Source organism: Simochromis diagramma, unplaced genomic scaffold (assembly GCF_900408965.1).
Source record: "Simochromis diagramma unplaced genomic scaffold, fSimDia1.1 OVJJ01000216.1, whole genome shotgun sequence".
In the NCBI taxonomy this organism is placed as follows: domain Eukaryota; kingdom Metazoa; phylum Chordata; class Actinopteri; order Cichliformes; family Cichlidae; genus Simochromis; species Simochromis diagramma.
This window is the reverse complement of record NW_024386883.1, coordinates 2,972,492-2,992,064: the sequence shown is the minus strand read 5'-3', so window position 1 is coordinate 2,992,064 and position 19,573 is coordinate 2,972,492. Positions and strand designations below refer to the sequence as shown.

The 19,573-nt window shown below is 40.2% G+C and overlaps 1 protein-coding gene and 3 long non-coding RNA genes across 8 annotated transcripts in view; 2 read left to right on the top strand and 2 right to left on the bottom strand.

Moving 5' to 3' along the window:
* The window catches only part of nrg2a (neuregulin 2a), a 99,220-nt gene that overhangs the window by 9,714 nt on the left and 69,933 nt on the right, over window positions 1-19,573 (bottom strand). For 3 of the 5 annotated variants that reach the window (XM_040033026.1, XM_040033027.1, XM_040033029.1), the window contains exons 4-5: window positions 7,742-7,862; window positions 2,976-3,034 (exon numbers count right to left, since the gene is read on the bottom strand). In XM_040033026.1, coding sequence (XP_039888960.1) covers window positions 2,976-3,034; window positions 7,742-7,862 — 180 coding nt within the window. Of the gene's footprint in view, window positions 1-2,975; window positions 3,035-3,483; window positions 3,561-7,741; window positions 7,863-19,573 lie in introns of all 5 variants that reach the window. The other 2 variants (XM_040033031.1, XM_040033028.1) reach the window with 1 other exon arrangement.
* LOC120734304 lies at window positions 583-7,445 on the top strand. Its single transcript, XR_005695997.1, has 3 exons — window positions 583-977; window positions 6,827-6,831; window positions 7,435-7,445. It is a non-coding gene; the product is annotated as an uncharacterized LOC120734304 (long non-coding RNA).
* LOC120734303 lies at window positions 8,206-12,068 on the bottom strand. Its single transcript, XR_005695996.1, has 2 exons — window positions 8,871-12,068; window positions 8,206-8,778 (listed from the first exon to the last, which is right to left on the bottom strand). It is a non-coding gene; the product is annotated as an uncharacterized LOC120734303 (long non-coding RNA).
* LOC120734305 lies at window positions 13,548-14,043 on the top strand. The gene is made up of 2 exons (XR_005695998.1): window positions 13,548-13,789; window positions 13,825-14,043. It is a non-coding gene; the product is annotated as an uncharacterized LOC120734305 (long non-coding RNA).

The following is a 19,573-nucleotide window of genomic DNA, read 5'->3' as shown; positions in this document are numbered from 1 at the left end:
TTCCAGATATGATCAAAGGAGAGATGACGTGGCCCTGTGTGAGTCGCTTAGTGTTTATTACTCATATAAAAGGCTGATCCCTGACAGCAACCAGGTGCTAGTGGTGAGCACATCCTATAGATGCACCCACTGTGGTAGGTGTAGGGTTATTTAAGCCTGTTCTGCTTTCGTGGCGGATCTGTTACCAATAGTTGCGGCTCTCTAAAAACAAACAGAAACGTACTCGTAATCTTAACAACCAAAGATTGCCTGGAGTCACTACCGCTGTCGGCTTTGTCATCCTCAGTCTCCATTTATAATCACACGTAGCGTCTCCGGCGGCACGTGAGGGGGCTGAATTAACCCCGCTTATTTTCTTTCCAAATGCAATGATGCAGAATTTTGCCCAAGCATGCAGCCACTTCTGAGGGACTGTATTTATCTTGCGCCACAGTTTTATGTTTTACAAGTAAGTCTTGAGGTTTATGTTTTATGAAGCGCCATATCATTGCATAACCAAACAAAATCCTAAAAGGGAATGGGATATTAGGTGCATAGCAACTGTTTGGGAAAATATGCGTCATCTACCGAGATTACCTGTGCTTTCAGTTTTCTGCTTTCTAAAAATGCAACACTGTCAATTCCAGGACACACCCATCACATGAACAGGCAAGTTAAAAGGAGTGTATGTGCACTGTGTTGGAATAATCATGAAGAATAAGAAGAATTATGGCTTGACTTTATATTGTATGGCAGATAGAGGCCACAGGGACGTCGTACCAGCTAGCAAGTCCATATTTCTGGCTCCTCACTTGCTTTACTTGGGCTAAAGCAATTCCCAGCTGTTCTTATGACAACATGCTCTTATTTAATCCAAGCACTTATGGCTGAGGAGAAAAAAAGCCATCCTCCTTCTCTTTTTTATCTCCTGGGGATGGGAGGTGCCCCTTTCGGGAGGCAGGTTTTTAACTATGAAACGGATGTGCGTGAGCACAAGGGTCTGCCTTTTAAACTAAAATTTTAGCAGTTCTACTTGATTGTAAAGACTAAAAGCCAAGCTGTTCCCCTGATAGTGTTGTAACGGAAAGAGGGTGCACGCTTTTTTTTTCTCTCTCATTGTTTTACTATTTGTTTTTATCATCTTCTGTCTGTTTTTTGATTACTTGGTTGTATAACCATGCAAAGCAAATAATACAAGGCTGGTCTGTACTTGTGTAGCTGGATGAGAACAGGAAATAAACGCTGTCCTTGATGCACAGCTGCGCTGAAGTTAAACAGAATGTAGAAAAAGTGTGTGAGTGTACGGGGGAGGAAAAAAAAGCTCCCACACAACACTGTCTGCTCTGCCAGAAAAACAAGCAATTTCAGCACAGTGCATTACAACTTAATGTGAGATGAAATTACTTGTACTTAAGAAGGGGTTTTTTGGGGGTATTGTACTCTGTGCCAATATACAACAAACAGAATGTGTAAGCTTGAAAAGTCAGACTACAGGGATGAGCATTAGGAAACTCCAAACGCAGATGCAGTTTGTTATTTTCTGAATGCAATGTTACATTAAATCGCAACCATATGGGCTTGCAAAGGCATGATGCTGCCATTATCCAGCATAAATGACAGGCTTTGGATTTAATTCTATATCATTTTTATACTTGAACCCTGTGCATGCAGTGCTTTCCCTAAAGAATCAAGTCCAGACTTTTTGAAATTTCAGTCGTTACGTTTCATTAATGTCACGTCTCTCACTGTACAAGTAATCACCAATCAAGTAATACTGACGTTTAAACGCTCCACAGGAATCCCCACCATGTGGTTGGTTTTTAAAGCTAAAACCCTTAAGGGCAATATCAATCAGGCCATAGTCGTCCACAAAACGTCCTCTAATCTTAGTATAACAACGCAGTTGATAGATGTGTTTGCAGATGTTGCCGTGTGGGATGGTGCAGGGTTTAGTTCTCTAACCCCAGGCTACTAAAGCTGTTTGACATGGCACTCCAGTACAGTGTTTGGACTATCTGTCGTGCGAACACCATTTTGTTTCTTCTGGATCAGCGTGTTATAGCAGATGTAATTGGCTAAATGTTCTTGTGTGGACCTAACAAAGCTTAGTGTTTTCTACAGGCTGGCTGTGATTTAGGTCCTCCGCAAGTTATCAACTGGTCTCAAAGTTAAACAAATAGTGCTTCACATTTACCATCTTGGCTGATTTTGAACTAATGCGAGGCAGGTGCTGTAAAGTTTTGCGGTAAGTGGGCCTTTTCTTTTGGAATCCATGATTATCTCCGACATCAAATCAAATCAGTGTGATTTTGTTTTTTCATTTTCATATTTGATCTTTATATTGATGATAACGGTTACGCTTTCACACCTGTTTATCAATAGTTAATAAATCCTAGTAGAAAGAAATGCACCATCATTTCAGCTTCAGCTGGTTGCAGCCTCTCAAATAAGGGCTCTTTACAAGCTTGCTGTTATCAGTTAGTGCTCCACCTGATAGAGCCAGTCATTTGTCATGCTTGTTAGTTGCGACTAATTGTTTGGGCCTGGCTTTCCATACAAGCTCTACTTAGGGTCAAACGTGCTTGCATGTTTCAAGCTGATTGCGAGAACAGGCATCATTAGTAAGTGGGCTAAACAAAGTCCTTTTGTAATTATTTTGCCATTAGACTGTGTCGTTACATGCAACTTGCGATGTGCAAATCAACTTGCACAAAGCAAACTCACACGCTGACTCGCTGCTGTCGGCCTCGCTACGAACTCTTATTCTGAGAATGCGCATGCAACGCACTGCACTGAGTCAAAGGGCACACAATATTACATGCAGACCAAACACAGTAACAGACTCCACTAATCTATGCCAGCTTGTGAATGAGTCACCAGAGCAGACACAGACAAAACTATTAGGTAATAACAGGAAATTAATGCGGTCTCTACACCCAGCATGCACGCGTGACACGAGGACAGACTGACAGTGACAGAAGAGGAAATTGACATACGGTAGAAACTGGCCATAACGTAGGTTTGACAGCGATCACCAGTAAAGTCATTTGGACACCTGATGGAAAGAAACAAAGCCGAAGAAAGAGAGAAGGAGGAAGAGGAGGAGGGTGGTGAAAGAGTGAGAGAAAGGAAGAAAATAGAGGAGGAGAGGGTGGAGTGAAAAGGACAGTGTGAGTAAGAAAAAGTGAGAAAGAAGGGAAGGGGGGGGGGAGAAGAGGGGGGAGAGAGAGAGGGAGAGAGGAAGAGAGACACAGAATTAGAACAACAGAACATCTACAGACAGCAGAAGCAGAGTGTTCCCTTTGGATGACACCATCGTGTGCATGGTGTAGTGCACAGCTCAATGCGTGTTGACCTGAGAAGGAGGAAGAGGAGGAGAAAGAGGAAGAGATCTGGTGGGGGGGGTGGGGAGTGGGGGGGATGAGGAGGGCAGCAAGAGTCCACAGAGGTAATCCAGTGACAACTGTGTCTCTGTTGTCAGCTGCTCATATCATTTGAACATACTTTTGAAAGGATTGGGCATGTACACCCGCAGTGGCTCAGTCTGTAAGCATCGAGGGCCGAAGTATCCATCCGGACATCTGGGAAGGAGCAGACAAGTGTTATGGAAAAGGAAAAAAAAACACACACAGAGAGTGACGTTGATTTCAGGGGCTCGAATCCCTTCACACACATTTCTGCAAAATGTCACAGCATGTTTAAACACACAACAAAACAAGTAACAGCAACAACAAAAAAAACTGCTACCAAACTCACAGTAAAGTGCAAACAAAGCAAGGAGGGCATCCTCTGCTGATGAACGTGCCCAATTTCGCAGTTTTAAATTGATCTCAATCTGCACAAAAATGTAATGCTTAGCAGATGCTGCATCTCTCTGATAAGCTAGCAGCTTTTTCCCCCCTTACAGACACACTGACAAACAAAAACGGGTAAAAATATACTTCAGCCTGGGCTCTCATCTTGGCAGAGGAATTAAAAAAGAAGAAGAAAAGAGAAAGAAAAAAAATATATAATGACATATAATAATAATAATATGGGCTTTTATAAAAAGAGATAAATGTGATTCAGGATACTGACAGTCCCATGGCTTTCTGAACTCGGTCTATGGGATGAGAGAAGAGCAATTTTCATGAGTGTATGGAGAATAAGAATGTAGCTCGGGATAAACCAGGCAATGTTTTATAGGTAATCAATAAATCATTCCTTGGAAAGCAGTGAAACAGAGCTGAAAGTTGGGAAATGTTTCTCTTTCTCTTGGAGCCTGTTGGAATCCTTGTGGATGTATCCATAACCTGCAAACGTGACTGTTTTATAACTGATACCAGAGCACAGAGTGTTAAAGCAGTCAGATCAGGAAATAAGGAAATAAAATCCCAAATTTTAATTTCCAGCTTGGAAAGAAAAACAAAAGGAAAAAAAATGAATATGTAAATGTTTCTTGGTAAACACGCGAGGATGTGTTCAGCTGTTCTTTGAAGTCAGCGTCAAGACCAAAGTTTCAAATGTGTGGCTGCGTTATGTTTTTGTTACTGAGGACAGACGATCATCACCATCAGGACTGTTGGGTTAAACCACATTTCCTCATTATAATCTCAATTTGGATGAGAAGTTGGTCTTTTCAGGGCCACCAACAATCCACCCAGAGCCACAACTAGACCACTGATCCAACAAATGTGATTTACTGGGTCCACACGGTGCCTCCTGGGAGCGCCATAAATATTCGGCAATGAGTTACTCATCCTGAGTGATGGTGTTTAACTGGGTGGGGGCGGGTGGGGGCGGGTGGGGTGGGGGGGGGGGGGGGGGATTGCGCCACCTAGGTAGAGGAAACTTGGCTGAAAGATGAAGGAAATAAACTGTCACGGGGTGCAAATGACCACAGAGGTGCAGAAAATAAACATGTAACTTTCAGGAGGAAAACAAACACTTTGCAATGTTTATGAAAATGTTCTACAAACTGTAGATACACTGAACTTTCTCAACTCATTACCCTTCTAATAAGTTCCATAAAGAAGTGATAACTATCGTTCTCTTAGGAAGACACTTCTGTTCAACAACTTTCATTGTACTTGTATCATCATGTATAGAACTGAAACAGTCAATTTATTACATAATAGTAAAACTTCTAATCACTGTGTCTCTGATGGTTTGCTGCTTTTCCTTGTTTTGAATCATTATAAACTTAATTTTGTTGGATTTGGACTGCTGGTCAGACAATATGAAGCAAACTGGACTTACCCAGGAGATCTGTGAGATCTGTGGAGTATACGCCCGATTTAAAACCATCTCAGTCAAATTTTGAGCACCTTTATTCGAGCCGTTTCAGCTGATTCAAAAATATAACAAGCACATAATTAGTTGAGGGAAGCCACAATGTCAAGATTGGCTTGCAATCCAAGCACATCAGAAGATCTCACTGCCAGCCTTTTTCACCTTATGCTTAAGCTGATATTCTTGCATGTTCAATCATCAAATTTCATATTAGGTACCTATTTAAGTTGCTTTCACCTTCCTTGTAAGCAACTAAAAGTGTAGAAAAGTCCCAGATTAGAGCCATACTAATAATCTTCTGCACGCCAGAGTCCTGCAGATGGAAATAATTATTTTCCCTTTTTGGCTGCAGTGGTCCTGACTGAATGTACACAACTAACAAATACAGTTCTTTTTTCTGCACATTATGCATGCTTTGCATGAAAGTAACAGCAGGTTTCAACTTTCAACACTCTTCACATCATTTCACCTTATCACATCACCTTACCTCAACCTAAAAGTTTCTATCTGAAAGTGAAGGAGCTGGGAATAAAAGTAGGACTAGCTGTCTGCAGGACTTGTTTAGCCAGAGAGTAATACCCACTGAAGCCTGGCCTATATTGAATGAGATGGCTGTGGGGCAACAAATCCCTGCAGGCCTTCACTGCATTATCCAACTTTTCTGGACCCATGCCCCAGCCGTGAGTGAATTAGCTGCAGCAATTGAGTTATTGCTGCCTCCAATTTGTACACAGCGTATTGAACGGCTGTTGCAGCCATGTCCTGCTTGCTCGTCGAGCATTCTTCCTGCGGCCAACTGGGCACAGAAAGCCTTGCCAGTGTTTTAGCTCTATATCAAATCAGCCAAAAGGATTATGTTAGCATATGGTTGAAGAGAAAATACATCAGAATATCTGACAACAATGCAAGCAGATGTCATTTGTTTTGTAACTACACAATAAAGTTTAACTGATTTTTACAACTAAGGTAACCTATTTTTTTTTTCCTTTTGATTAACTAATACATACAGCTGTGCTCAAAGGTTTACATGCACTCATCAGTGGCAGTGGTACATTACACAAAGTGAATGGAATAATATAGAAGTAGGACTACCTGCTACCTTCACCTTAGATCAACAGCTAGACAGTTGAAACGTGTAGACAGTTGCATGTTCCAACAAGAAAATGATCCCACAGACACATCAAAAAGTAAAGTTAAAAGTTGGGCCTGTGCCAGGAAACCAACCACTTTAAACAAACTCTACCAATTCTGCCAAGAAGAGTTGTCAAATATCCAGACAGAATTAATCCAGGTTGTTAACCGCTACCAAAAGTGTCTGATTGAGGTGTAACTTTCTAATGTACATTTAACCAAATGTACGTAGGAAAAGTAGTGAAAATCCTACATAAATTTAAACTTGTGCACCAAATATTTGTTTTTAAAGTCATGAAAGATGTATGTTGTTCAACTAAATCATTAAAAGCCAAAATTACCATGACGTTCATGCCCATATTGAGTGTAAATAAAATTCTGAATACAACTGTATTTGGGTCCAATAAATGTAAGAAAATCTAAATAACAGTCACAGTTTCCAAAGGAACGGTTTTGAAATTGCTTGTTTTGTCTGATCTACAGCCCAAAATCAATGATTTTATTTTAAAATAGCAGCAGATAACCAGCCAATAGTCATTCCCAAATCTAAAACCAGTGAACATTTGGCTTTTATGACTAAAAATGAGTAATAGTTAATGCAAGTAGTTGCAGGGCGTTTTTCTGATTACTAAATGACTAATCGAGAAAGTGGTTGTTTCATCTCTTAAAATTAATTTAAAAAAAACAACAAAAACTGTTAGTCCTCTACAAAGAAAACCACTTGTTTAGCTTAACCTCTCGTGCACATGGTCCCAAATAATGTTGAGTTCGAGGCTAACACAAACTCACATGTAAATGTCAAAGAAAAAAAAGGTTGTTTCCGTGATAATGTCAACCTGTTTTCCTCCTGAAAAGCTAAGATGCATGGTTCCTCCAACGCACTTTACACACAGGTCTTGATCCCCTTTGCCAAATGTAAGCAATGATTCTATTTACCTCATTGGGGGCCTCTAACAGGCATAAATATTTGCTCGCGACTAAACCAGTGACTCATGACATTTTGAAAAGCCTTTTAATGTGCGGCCCTCCTGTACACTAAACATGACTTAAAAGGATGAGCACACCATCGCCTCACTCCATTATTAGTGTTAAAATACACAACAGGTGGGTAGTTAGACAAACTGGCAGCATATTCCTGTGATGTGTCGCTGCTGCTGCTGAAAGAAGGAAGGGGAATCGAGCTATACCACAAAAACAAAAAGCAAGGTAAAAACTTGTAGTTAGATAGCTGAAGATGATTATCAAAGTCAAGATGCCGTAAAAGAGCCTCTAATTTGGACTGTGGGACAAAACATCTGTCAAACAACAACGGCCAAGAAGAAAAATACTTGAAAAGAAAAGGATAGAAGAGATTACTCACTTGCAGGAAAGCTGATTTATACCATGGAAGAAGTAACAGTCGCCGCCATTCACACAGTAGGCTCTCTCTGTGTCGTTGCATTTTCTGGCATGGCCTGAGCCTGGAGATAGCGTTGTGGTCACTGAGAAAAAACACGGAGAAGAAAATGACAAATTACCTCCAGCTGACCCAGTGGATCCTTTATAACGTCAGCTTTATTTCCTTTATAGCCACAGCCAGATGAATAAACAATAATTTGCAGTCAAAACAAGGAAACGTCATGATAAATGAACATGAAGAGGATTTTCATTTAATAAAAATTTGTTAGTTTTTCTTGTATCTCTGCAAGACTAATATGACTTTTATGTGTGTATCTCTAGTTTTTCTTAAAGAGTTACTTAAATGCCACACTTGTAATTCCACAAGGACTCTTAGTCTTTCATGTACAAATGTAATTGTTTCTCAAAAGGAGTGTTGACATTATCTCAACAAGTTCTATGAGCAAAGATAAATATTTCCCTGACGTAGCGTAGGAGGTGTTTATGCCTCGACTCAGGTCCTTGGAGTGGCCTGAAATGTCATGTATCTGCACTTAATCCCCCCCATTGAACAGATATCTGTTTGGGATGAAGTCTGCTCATCGGAATCAAAATAGGGATGTTTAGAGGAATGAGAGTGCTGAGAAAGGTTCACTGTGGCAGGATTGGGCTTGAGAAGGGTGGAGTGCACCTCACATGTCAGATACTGACATGTGATGGAAATTGTGTACCTGCTGTCAGACGATGTTAGCACCTTGGGAGAATGTGGCTGTTAGGCATAGAGAAGTCTTCGGCTGGTAAGAGTTTTACACTGACAATATATTGGCTTCAGCAGCCTGACACTCATTTTATCAAGCATAGCCACTGGCTTTACTGTAAGTAATGTCAGTCCTGTGAAAACTAAGCACACTCCCTGATTCAGAAGCTTGTAGAAACATCTTTAGCAGCAATACCTTGAATTAATTGCATCCTATACTTTTATACTTTTCATCCCAGCCTCTATCAGTCTCTCACGTCATTCTGGAGGACTTTTGCCCAACTTGTCTTCACTACATTGCTTCAGTTCATTGAGGTTTTCACATATTTGTTTGTGCAAATTCTTAATTTCCTACCAGCATCTCAATCGCGTGAAGGTCTGAACTTGGTCTGACTAGGTCACTGTAGCATCTTGATTCTTGTCCTTTTTTAGCCGTTCTGTTGCAGAATTGCTGCTGTGCTTGGGATTATTGTCTTGTTGCAAAACCCACTTTCTGCCAAGCTTTAGTTGTCAGACAGATGGCTTCACATTTAGTCTAGAACACCGATACATAGAGGTGGTCATGGTCCACCAGTGACAGTGCATATGAGGTGTGTGTGTGTGTGTGTGTATTGTACTGCCATGAACTTAACCAGTTAACATGCCAACTCAGGTTTGGAGTCTGAGATCTAGCTTTGGATTTTTTCAATCTCTCTAAACATTGCACAGTCTGTTCTTCTGAAGTATTTGCTGGGACATTTACTTCTAGGAAGATTATAGCTTACTGTTAACATTAGCAACTAGCAAACTGCCAAAACATCTGCTTTTATACAGGTGCTCACACATTAACTGAACATCAATTAATCATGTTCAATTGACTAGCAGCACCTGGCTGCTATATATCCTCTTAATGCTGAACAAAGCAATAGGGCGTACATAGTACATAGAGTCCCGTGAAAACGTTCTTCTTCACATGCCAGATTGGCTGTTTTCCGTAAAGACATACTATACCCTCCGGCTGGAGAAGTGCGTTGCTTACTGCAGAAGCTCACCTCTGGTTTGGCTACTACAATAGAGGTTAATTCCCATGCTTATTAGGATAGAGAAGCAAACAAATGATATCAGTCTGTGGGTCATTGCCAGTATGAGTGAAGAGCACGAATAAATCAGAACACTATATAACCAAAAAATGTTTTGTTCTTTACACATGCAGTATACCAAAATATATCAAATAGTGTGTCATTGCTGGGCAAAAATTACTTTGTGAATAAAGTACAACATCCATCCATTCAATGAACAAACAAAGACATAAATCCACTTGGTTAAATCGCGATGAGATAAGTCGATAAAAGGTGTTATTTATACCTAGCATTTCATTTTAGAGGTAAAATTTTATTACGGTAAATTTACGATGTCATGCTGTTCTGCCAAAATTCCTTAAAAAAAAGTAATGCTCCCAAGACAACACCACACCTATTTATTATTATAGGTCCAAATATTCCTAAAATATTTGCAGGTTTACCCATTGATCAGAACCACTTCATCACCTGATGTCTCACTTGGAGGACTGGTTCGTAAAACACTTCATTAAAAAAGAGGAAAAAAAAAATCAGAAAAAGCTGTCGGGCAAACCCTTTTTTAAAAAAACCAAAAAAACCTCCCACGCTCAAAATGGAAACTTCGTGCAGGATTCAAGTGCAAAACCTGTGCAGGAACATGTGGACAAACAAGCTGCACAAGGCTGCAACCTTTCCCAGAATGCACCAGTGGAAATCAGAGGAGCGTCGTAGACAGATCATCAGTCTCCACAGGACGGGTGGACGCCACGATACTCGTACTCACACATAATCTACGGTCCACCTGGCGTGCATGTGGGTGGACTGCGGGTGGAAAACAGATGACCCACACGGGGAGGTGGAGAACATGCAGACTTCACATAGGAAAGATCAAGGCCTATATCTGAACCGTGGACAAGTTCTGCTGTCAATGTTTATTTTGCTACTGGTCATACCAAATTAGTTTCACAGTAGTCACCTTTTTTTCCCTCTTTGTCATCATTTTCAATGAAAAAGTGAAAAGTGAAAAAACAACTTCCTGCACTTAGTTGAGCTAACTGTTTCACATAAAAAGAGTCAGATGCAAAATCTCAAAATTACACATATTTTTTGTCTAATAGGGCTGCTAGATACATTTTAACTAACTGAAACCTATATTTGTTAAGATCACATTATTTTTATACAGAAATAAATGACTTAAAAAAAACCAAATAAACCAAAATAAGGTATACTGGTACGGGTAAAGGCGCTATTTTCTCAGCTGTACTCCTTGTTATAAAATGTTCAAAGTGAAGATCAGCCCTGTGTAAGCTAACTGGAATGAGGGCATATAAACAATATACTTTTCATCCAAAATCCCTGTTTTGGATTAAACTTGATAAATAGCTACAGTTTGTGAAGAGGCTTTAAATCTGGACAGCTGTAGCATGGGGCTTATATTTTTATTGCCATACAGCTGAATGCTTGCAGGTGGAGACCACACATCTCCTCAGCCGACAAGGTTCATTTACCTAAACAACAAACACCACCTGCAATATTAAGGGGCTTCCTAGAGGAGCAGAAAAATTCCTGCAGACCACAATTTACACTCCATACAGTGAGAAGAACAGCAAATCCAACTGACTGAAGGAAATTACACGCTAATATCGCTGCAATGATTCATTAAATATATCAAAACAATGAAAGTATTTAATGATGACTTAACAATTTGGCAAAAAAAATAATTCCTGGAGTTGATCCCACTTTCAGAAAACTATCTACTTCTATTTTACTGAATCTATTCTCTGCCAAACGTTTAAAATGAATTTAAATGAATCATATAAAAGTATTATTTGTATAACTTTAATAAATGATCTATATAAACATACTCCTACTGGCATGGAGGAATTGATGATTTCTTAAGAAAAAGGTCACTTTACATATTTTAGCAGGATTCAAGCACTGCTTTCAGTGGGCTTCAAAGATTGCAGTTATCCTAACATTAACATTACTATTGGTTTTCAGTCATCAACATCTAATCTATGATGTAGCACAGTGTCCCAGTTTTATCCTCCCCTACTCCTTTTCCCTGCTGTCCTCCCTTCTTTCCTTTGTGTCTTCCAGTTACTCCCACATAGCAGACCCTCTGCTTTAAGAAAAGTGAAGAAAAAGTTCCAGTTTTTGCACACTGTGTACAGAAAGCTTAGGAATTCTTACTAAAAAAGCATACACATATACACCGTCAGCAGAAGCGTATAATAAAACAGTTGTTGATGTTTACGGCATTCGAGATACAAAGTAAAATGATCATGTGTAAAATTACAAAAACCTCACTATCCATATTATTTTCATAACAGTTATGGCTTGAGCTTGTGAGCATACGGCCTAAATAGGAAACATACAATTAATTTCAGAGGCAGACTAAAAACTTGAAAACACCAATAGGAGACTCAGTGTTTTAAATTGTGTGTTAAAGGTTTAAATCAAAATCAAATCAAATCAAATCACTTTTTTATTGTCACATCACATGTGCAGGTACATTGGTACAGCACATGTGAGTGAAATTCTTGTGTGCGAGCTTCACAAGCAACAGAGTTGTGCAAAGTACAATAATGTAAACAAGCAAAATACAAGAATGGCTACATCTGAAACTAATAAATATATGTACAATATATAATAGTATATGCATTTCTGGATGTGTATACTAAATATTTTTCTACGTGTGTGTGTGTGTGTGTGTGTGTGTGTGTACACATATTTTACAAATTAAATAGAGTAAACAATGAATAGAATATATAAAATAAAATATACAGAGTGAGACATGTGCAAAACAGTGGCATTACTGTACAGTATGGAGTGCATAATGTTAAAGTTCCAGTAGTGAAGCTGAGGTGTCTATGAAGTGTTCAGCAGTCTGATGGCCTGATGGAAAAAGCTGTCTCTCAGTCTGCTGGTACGGGACCGGATGCTGCAGAACCTCCTTCCTGATGGAAGTAGTCTGAACAGTTTATTTATTTATTTATTTATTTTTGATTGATTTTGATTTTATTGATTAGCATTCAAATTCAAATCTCAGTGAAAACAGTGAAAAAACAAACCAAAAAAACAGTGAAAACAGAACAAAAATCTACCATAAAGAAAGAAGGCATGAGACAAGGCTAATCAAAAGGTATTGGCTGAAGCATTTGCTTATTACGCCAACCCTTTTCACAAAATATCTTTTTGTATGCAGCTCCTGTACACAGGGCTTGAAGAAAATAATAAAACAAAGCAAAAACCAAACAAACAAACAAACAAACAAAAAAAAACAAAGAAAAAAAACAAACTTTCCACCTTAGATAAGTAACTACATCAAAGCAAAAGAATCAAGAGGTTGTGTTTTTTTTCTCCTTTTATGGCTGGGGTGACTGGAGTCCTTGATGATCCTCCCCGCTTTCCTCAGGCACCGCTTCCTGTAGATGTCTTGGAGGGAGGGAAGCTCACCTCCAATTATCCGTTCAGAGCACCGCACTACTCGCTGGAGAGCTTTGCAGTTGTAGGCGGTGCTGTTGCCATACCAGGTGGTGATGCATCCAGTGAGGATGCTCTCAATGGCACAGTGATAGAAGGTCCTGAGGATGCGGGGGCTCATGCCGAATCTTTTCAGTCTCCTGAGAAAGAAGAGGCGCTGCTGCGCCTTCTTCACTGTTTTGTTTGTGTGTACTGACCAGGGTGAGGGTGAGATGGTTGTCTTGACACCAGTGGGTCAGGGCGCTGACCTCCTCCCTGTAAGCCGTCTCATCACCATTGGTGATAAGACCCACCACTGTAGTGTCGTCCGCAAACTTCACAATGATGTTGGAGTTGTTAGTGGCTGTGCAGTCGTAGGTGTAGAGTGAGTACAGGAGAGGGCTCAGTACACACCCCTGTGGAGCACCAGTGTTCAGTGTTTACTGCAGTTAAAGGCCAACACACAGGACCTGAACTGATGCATCTATAAATCATAGGTTCATGCACTTTAGGGTTTATGATAAACTTGTAAACTTGACAAAAGCATGTGTAAAAACCCTGCTGAGCTGCAGTAAAATATCTAAAAACCCTGAAATGCTGAAGGCTTCCTTTGCGCCCAGCAAGCTATAGTTTTTTTGTTTTTTTTTTGCAAAACCAAACTGTTTGGTTATTCCCATCATCATGCCTTCTGTCAATAAAATAGATATTTATATTTTAAGAGAAATTGAATGCAACTGGAGTAAAACATTTTATATAACATATGTCTGTGTAGGTTCTCAGTCATCCAGGCCATGGTAATCTAAGGAGCTTGGAAAAACAGCTACTGAACCTCTTTAAGTTTTTTGAAGATGCTTCACTTTCATCCGAGAAGCTTCTTCAGTTTTAAGACCAAATGGTCGAGAGTCACGGGTTTTAGTCCTTTAGGGTTGTTGACCCACTATTGATCATGTGTCTCATCACATGTGCCAAGGCATGAAAACAACACCAATGAAGCCTTAAGATGAGACCTCCCACTTAACTACAAAAAGAAAGTCATCAGTTGCCAAAACAACTTGAAAAAATGATAAAGCCATTGACCACTCTACCTAGGGCTGCACGATTTTGCATAAAATGAGAATCACGATTTTTTGGCTTAGAATTGAGATCACGATTCTCTCACGATTTTCTTTTCCAGTATAGATATTTATTGCACTTATTAACTGCACATCAACTTCGTAACAGTTGAGACTGAACATAAAAACAATAAATAAACATAAAAACAACAAATGTCTCACGTTTTGTTGTTGCCGCAAAATGTTGTACTGCTTGAAATTCCGTCTCCACGGTTGCTCGACGCTGCGTGTATAGAGCAGGTAGTGCAACAATAGTGGTATAAGGCTCCGCCCTTGTCATTTGTTGAGCAGGAAGAGTGAGCGCTTGTTTTCATGCAGATTACGTCCCGGATCAAAATGCGGTACAATCGTCGTCTTTTTTTTTTTTTTTTTTTTTTTTTTTTTAAATCGTTGTCATTTGGAAATGAGATCGCACATAAGTATGAATCGAGATCACGATTTTCTAACGATTAATCGTGCAGCCCTACTACGTACCACTGTCTGTACCCAGGGATGCTATACCCTGTTATACCCTGGAGTCCCACCCAGCCACCTACAACATTTCCAAGCACCTCGTCACCATCCTCTTGTGGGGAACACACCCCATCACATCAAAAACTCCCCCTACTTTGCCAACAAGGTTCAGAAAAGTACGCTGGATCCAGATGAAACCATTGTGTCCTTTGATGTGGTCTCTCTCTTCTCTTAAAAGATAGCGATCTCTGCCTTACCACCACATATTTTAAATACAAAGAGGGTTTCTACAGACAAAAACATGAGTGTGCTATGGACTCCCCCAGTGTCCCCAGCCTTTACATGGAGGAAGTGGGAAATAAAGCTCTTGGCTTTTTCAAAGGGACAGCTCCTAGCCACTGGTACAGATACTTGGATGACACCTGGATCAAAATCGAAACCCAAAAAGTAGAATCCTTAATTCTTCACATCAAATCAGTGGATAAAAACATAAAGTTCAACAGAGAAGATACAAAGGATAACAGCCATTTCTGGACTGTGCTGTGAGCATTGAGGAAAATGGAAACCTTAACACTGAGGTTTACCAGGAGCCCACACACATGGACCAGTACCTACTCTTTAACTCCAATCACCCTCTGGAACAAAAACTTGGAGTAATCAAGAAAAGGAACACACACATGTAAAGAAAACTCTTAAAACATCCTCTTTCGAGGATACCAATGTTTTGGACAGAGAAGACGGGCGGTTTGAAAGAGAAGTGAAAGAAGAACAGAGGTGGAGGTTTACAACACCGTCTGCCGCTTACAATCCAGTTTTTAACACCCACTCACATCTTGTGTCAGTTGATCTCAGTAGGTAAGGCAAAGTCTCTCCATGGTTTCACCCGAAACCTCTGATGATAATGACTCACTCCCTTTTTCACACCTTGGCTCATGTGATGAGGAACATGAACAATAGTGGATAACGACCCTCTTAAGGGACAACTCCCACTAGGGCTTAAATACTTGGGACTCTCCAATATTTAGCTTTAGAACTGAAGAAGCCTTTCAGATGAGACATCAAACGTTTTCAAGAAACTTAAAGAAGCCCAGTCACTTTTTCTTTCCAAGCTCCTTAGTTTATATAACATATATAAAATTGTATATATATTTATATTCCTGCAATATCTATATTCATATTCATAACATTTAAGGTATGGTACAGATGAAGGGTGAAGGGTGCCTGAGTTGAAATGTTTTGGACCTTCCTCCCAGAGTTGGGAACACATGATTTAAATGTTCCTATAACAAATAAAACTTTCGGCACTCTACTATGAAGAAACATTGCATTAATACAGTAAACGACCATCCAGTCACACGCACGCGGGCGGACACACACGCCTTTGAAGCAGTCTCGTTGTCTGCTCCACCTCGATATGTTTACAAGAAAAGGCTCGGGTCACGTCACGCCAACGCTACAATTTCAGGAAGGACGTACATCAAGTGCAGCAGGGAAAATAAAATGAGGGGGAAAAAAATAAAAAGACTACCACAAAAATATTGCAGGTGATGGTTATCTGACTTAATGGGAAACCCATACAAGGAAATGGTACATGCAGACTCGGTTCCAGAGATGAAACAAGAGCAGTGTTTTCTTTCTAAGATCTACTTCAGCCAATAGAGTGTTTACTCAGGCTGCACCACATGTTTACATGAGATTAAAACTCATGACAAGACCTAACAATTTATTGACTTGGTTAGAGATACACATTTAAACAACAGAGAACATCTCATTTAAGGGTGTGTGATGCAGATTAAAGAAAAAAAAGTGTTTGAAATCGCTGTACTACTGAAATATAGTTAGTATAAGTACAACGTTTTTGACTTTTTAGGAATACATTTCTGTAAATGAGAGGAGATAACTGGTCTGGTAACAGACTGAGTTATTCTTCAAAGAACTGCAATACAACTGCAAATGGTTTCCTTTGATATGAGAAGATAATCTTTTTCTTTTACTACTTAACAATATCACGCAGAAAAGCCTTTTCTCCCCCGAGTCAGTTGGGGCCAGCACAGTGGAGCAGTGGTCCTGGTTTGAATCCGAGTTTCCATGTTCTCCCTGTGCTCGCACGGTTTCTCTCCGCATACTCTGGCTTGCTCAAACAGTCCAAAGACATGCATGCAGTTAGGATGATTGGTGATTCCAATAGAGCATGCATCAAAACGTTAATTGGGGATTGCAGAATGGCTGCTGGTGTGAATCTGAATGTGAATTGCTGTCTGTCTCTATACGACAACTCTGCAACAGACTGGCAACCCGTACAGGGTGTACCCCACCTCTCACCCTGCGACAGCTGGAATAGGCTCCAAACCCACTGTGACCCAGAATGGGATAAGCAGAAAAGATGAATGGACTGGATAACTGGTCAGACCACCAACTAGAAAGCAATAATTCAAAGCTTGATCTTTATGTTTATGGACTCATAACAGATTTAATTACTGTTGCATACTGTCATCCTGAGATAAGACGTATGGAGTACAGTCTTATCTCAGTCTGTGTATCTAAAAGGACTGAAATGCTTCATAATCCTCACTGGCTTTTGTTCTTCTCCTTTTTTTCTGAGGGTTTCATTGTTTAGTTGCAATAAATCACATCAGTTTTGCATCATTCATCTCTCTGACCTCTGAAGAGCGTTCTGTTTGTGTGGACTAAAAATGATCCTCACAATCTTGCACATATTCAGTGATAAAATAATTACATGGGTTCAGGTTACAGTTTTATGGTGTGCGAACAGCACCGAATGACAAAGGATGATCTGCGGTGGACTCACCTCTAATCATCGAGCGCGACTGCGGCGAACAAACCACTGCAATTTTTGTTGACATTTGGAATAATAACATGTGTCACGAAGGCTGTATGTGTTCATCACTGCCATGCAGCGCAGCTGTTCAGTTGGGTTAGAGTGCTAGTGCCTTTGCATGTGCTTATTAAAGAAAATTGACATCAGTAATATATTTTTGTATTTTTTTTTTTTATAGAAAGACACGGTGTTACTCAAGCAATCTGTTTCATTAACTACTAACAAAAATAATAAATAAATAAAAAGCCCCTCTGTTCCACAAGCTCCAGTTATTCCTGTCAACTGAAGGGTTGTTTTCTCCAGTGTCTGAAGTGATAATTAACAGAAGCACAACAGCGGGTAGCTCTATTAACAAAAATAGAGTCATCTTATCCAGAAATGAACAGTTTTGTTATAACTCAGATTTTGTGATTTTATCTTATTTATTTATTTTTGGCTTTTCTTGTTTCGAGCTGTCGTCCTCTTTTTCAGCTCGGCGCTTTCATCTGCATCTGTCAGGAGAAGGCGGGGCGATAGTGATGAAGCTAAAAATGGTTTCTAAAAAGGCAAAAACTTTGTCTGATCACAGCAATCAGAAATCCTTTTTAGCCTTCTTGTGTTACAGGATAAAGCACTGAATCGCTGAAATGCATTTGACTAAAAACAGAACAAAAGGGAACTCGGATAATTAATCTCTACAGAGAATCCATAAATACCAAAGTCCAAATGACTCAAAGTTCATGAGTTTGTTCTGCTGCATTTTCTTGCCTTTCGTGCCATATGGTGTTGTCTGTCTCCAGTCACGCTACGCAATCCCCCTCCCCGCCTCTCAAAGGGGACCAGAGTTCAGGTGTATTCATTAAGGCTGACTCCTTGCTGGACGCAATACAGATTCCTTTAACCTGAGGAGGACATCAGCTGCTCCGCTAAACAGAATTGGGGGCAGAGTTTGTTTATCTGCACTCGTGTAGCCAAGGTTTCGTTAAGCGTGCTTGGTTTTTAACCTTGGGTTTCAACTTTCCTCAGTACTGTAGCCCAGGGGCTGAATTTGACTTGAAGTAAGTTGAACAGAGGTTTCCTCTGGGTTAGTGAGAGCCACAGTGTTTAGCCATCAGCCCTTACCACTGACTTTGATTAATCCTTCATGGCTCAAGAACTGAAAAGAAAAGCTGGGGGTGCAAGGCGGACCATCTGGAAACCTTCATAAACATGCCTGTCTTTCCACGCTCTCCAAAGGATTCAAGGAAAATCGTAAAAATGAAAAGAGAGGTCCCTTTTGCACAGTTTTGTCCTCTCGAGGCACCCTGTGCATATGCAGCAAGCAGAAATGCGCTCATATTGAATCCTAGCCCTGCGCTGCACCTCACAGCCCGGCCCCAAAACACTGAATTGTGTAATGAAATACATTTTCAACAGGCCCGCGGTGAAGTTACACACACGTCCCTGCAATTTATGGCGAATGCTGATAATTTACTTCAGCTTAGCCTAATCTTTTTCACCTCAGCACTGTAGATGAACAGTAAGGCCTCTAAAAATGCGAGACAGAATCAGATTCGGTGCAGGGAAAAAGACAAGACCAGATCCATCTGCACTTGGTTATGAATTTCTTGTTTTCACTCTTAAAAACAGTGTTATCAAGATGAGCAGTATAAATTATCTAGCCTATTTGGAAATATGTCATTGAGCAAGAACAGGTGCGGAGATTCATCTCTGACATTTCTGCAGCAAAGCAACGCAAATAAAGGAGGTGAAGGTGCAAAAACCACTAATTTTCTGCAGCTTAACAACCATTACAATGGACGAGCGTGTTATCATTGCAAACGTGACAACCTAAATATAAATCCAAATAATGTAAATCTTCATCACAATCTAAAGAGGGAGGAAACCTTCGAGCCAGACCATAAAAATCAGAAGAGAGAGTGATAAATGCAAATGTACAGACCCTTCAGCAGAGACGTAAAGAGGGTGGTCTCTGCAATAGCTCTGCCACCCAGACAGGCTTTTCCACAACTCAGTTTTATGTACCAGGAAAAAAAAAGTACTGAGTGCCCCCTAACCTCCCAACTCTTGGTAGGGAATGCCTGACGTGTCTCCTGTTACAGCTAGAACCGAGATCTTTTATCTTAATACCCGAGACCTGTTCATTTTGTGAGCATTCTTGCTACACATGTGT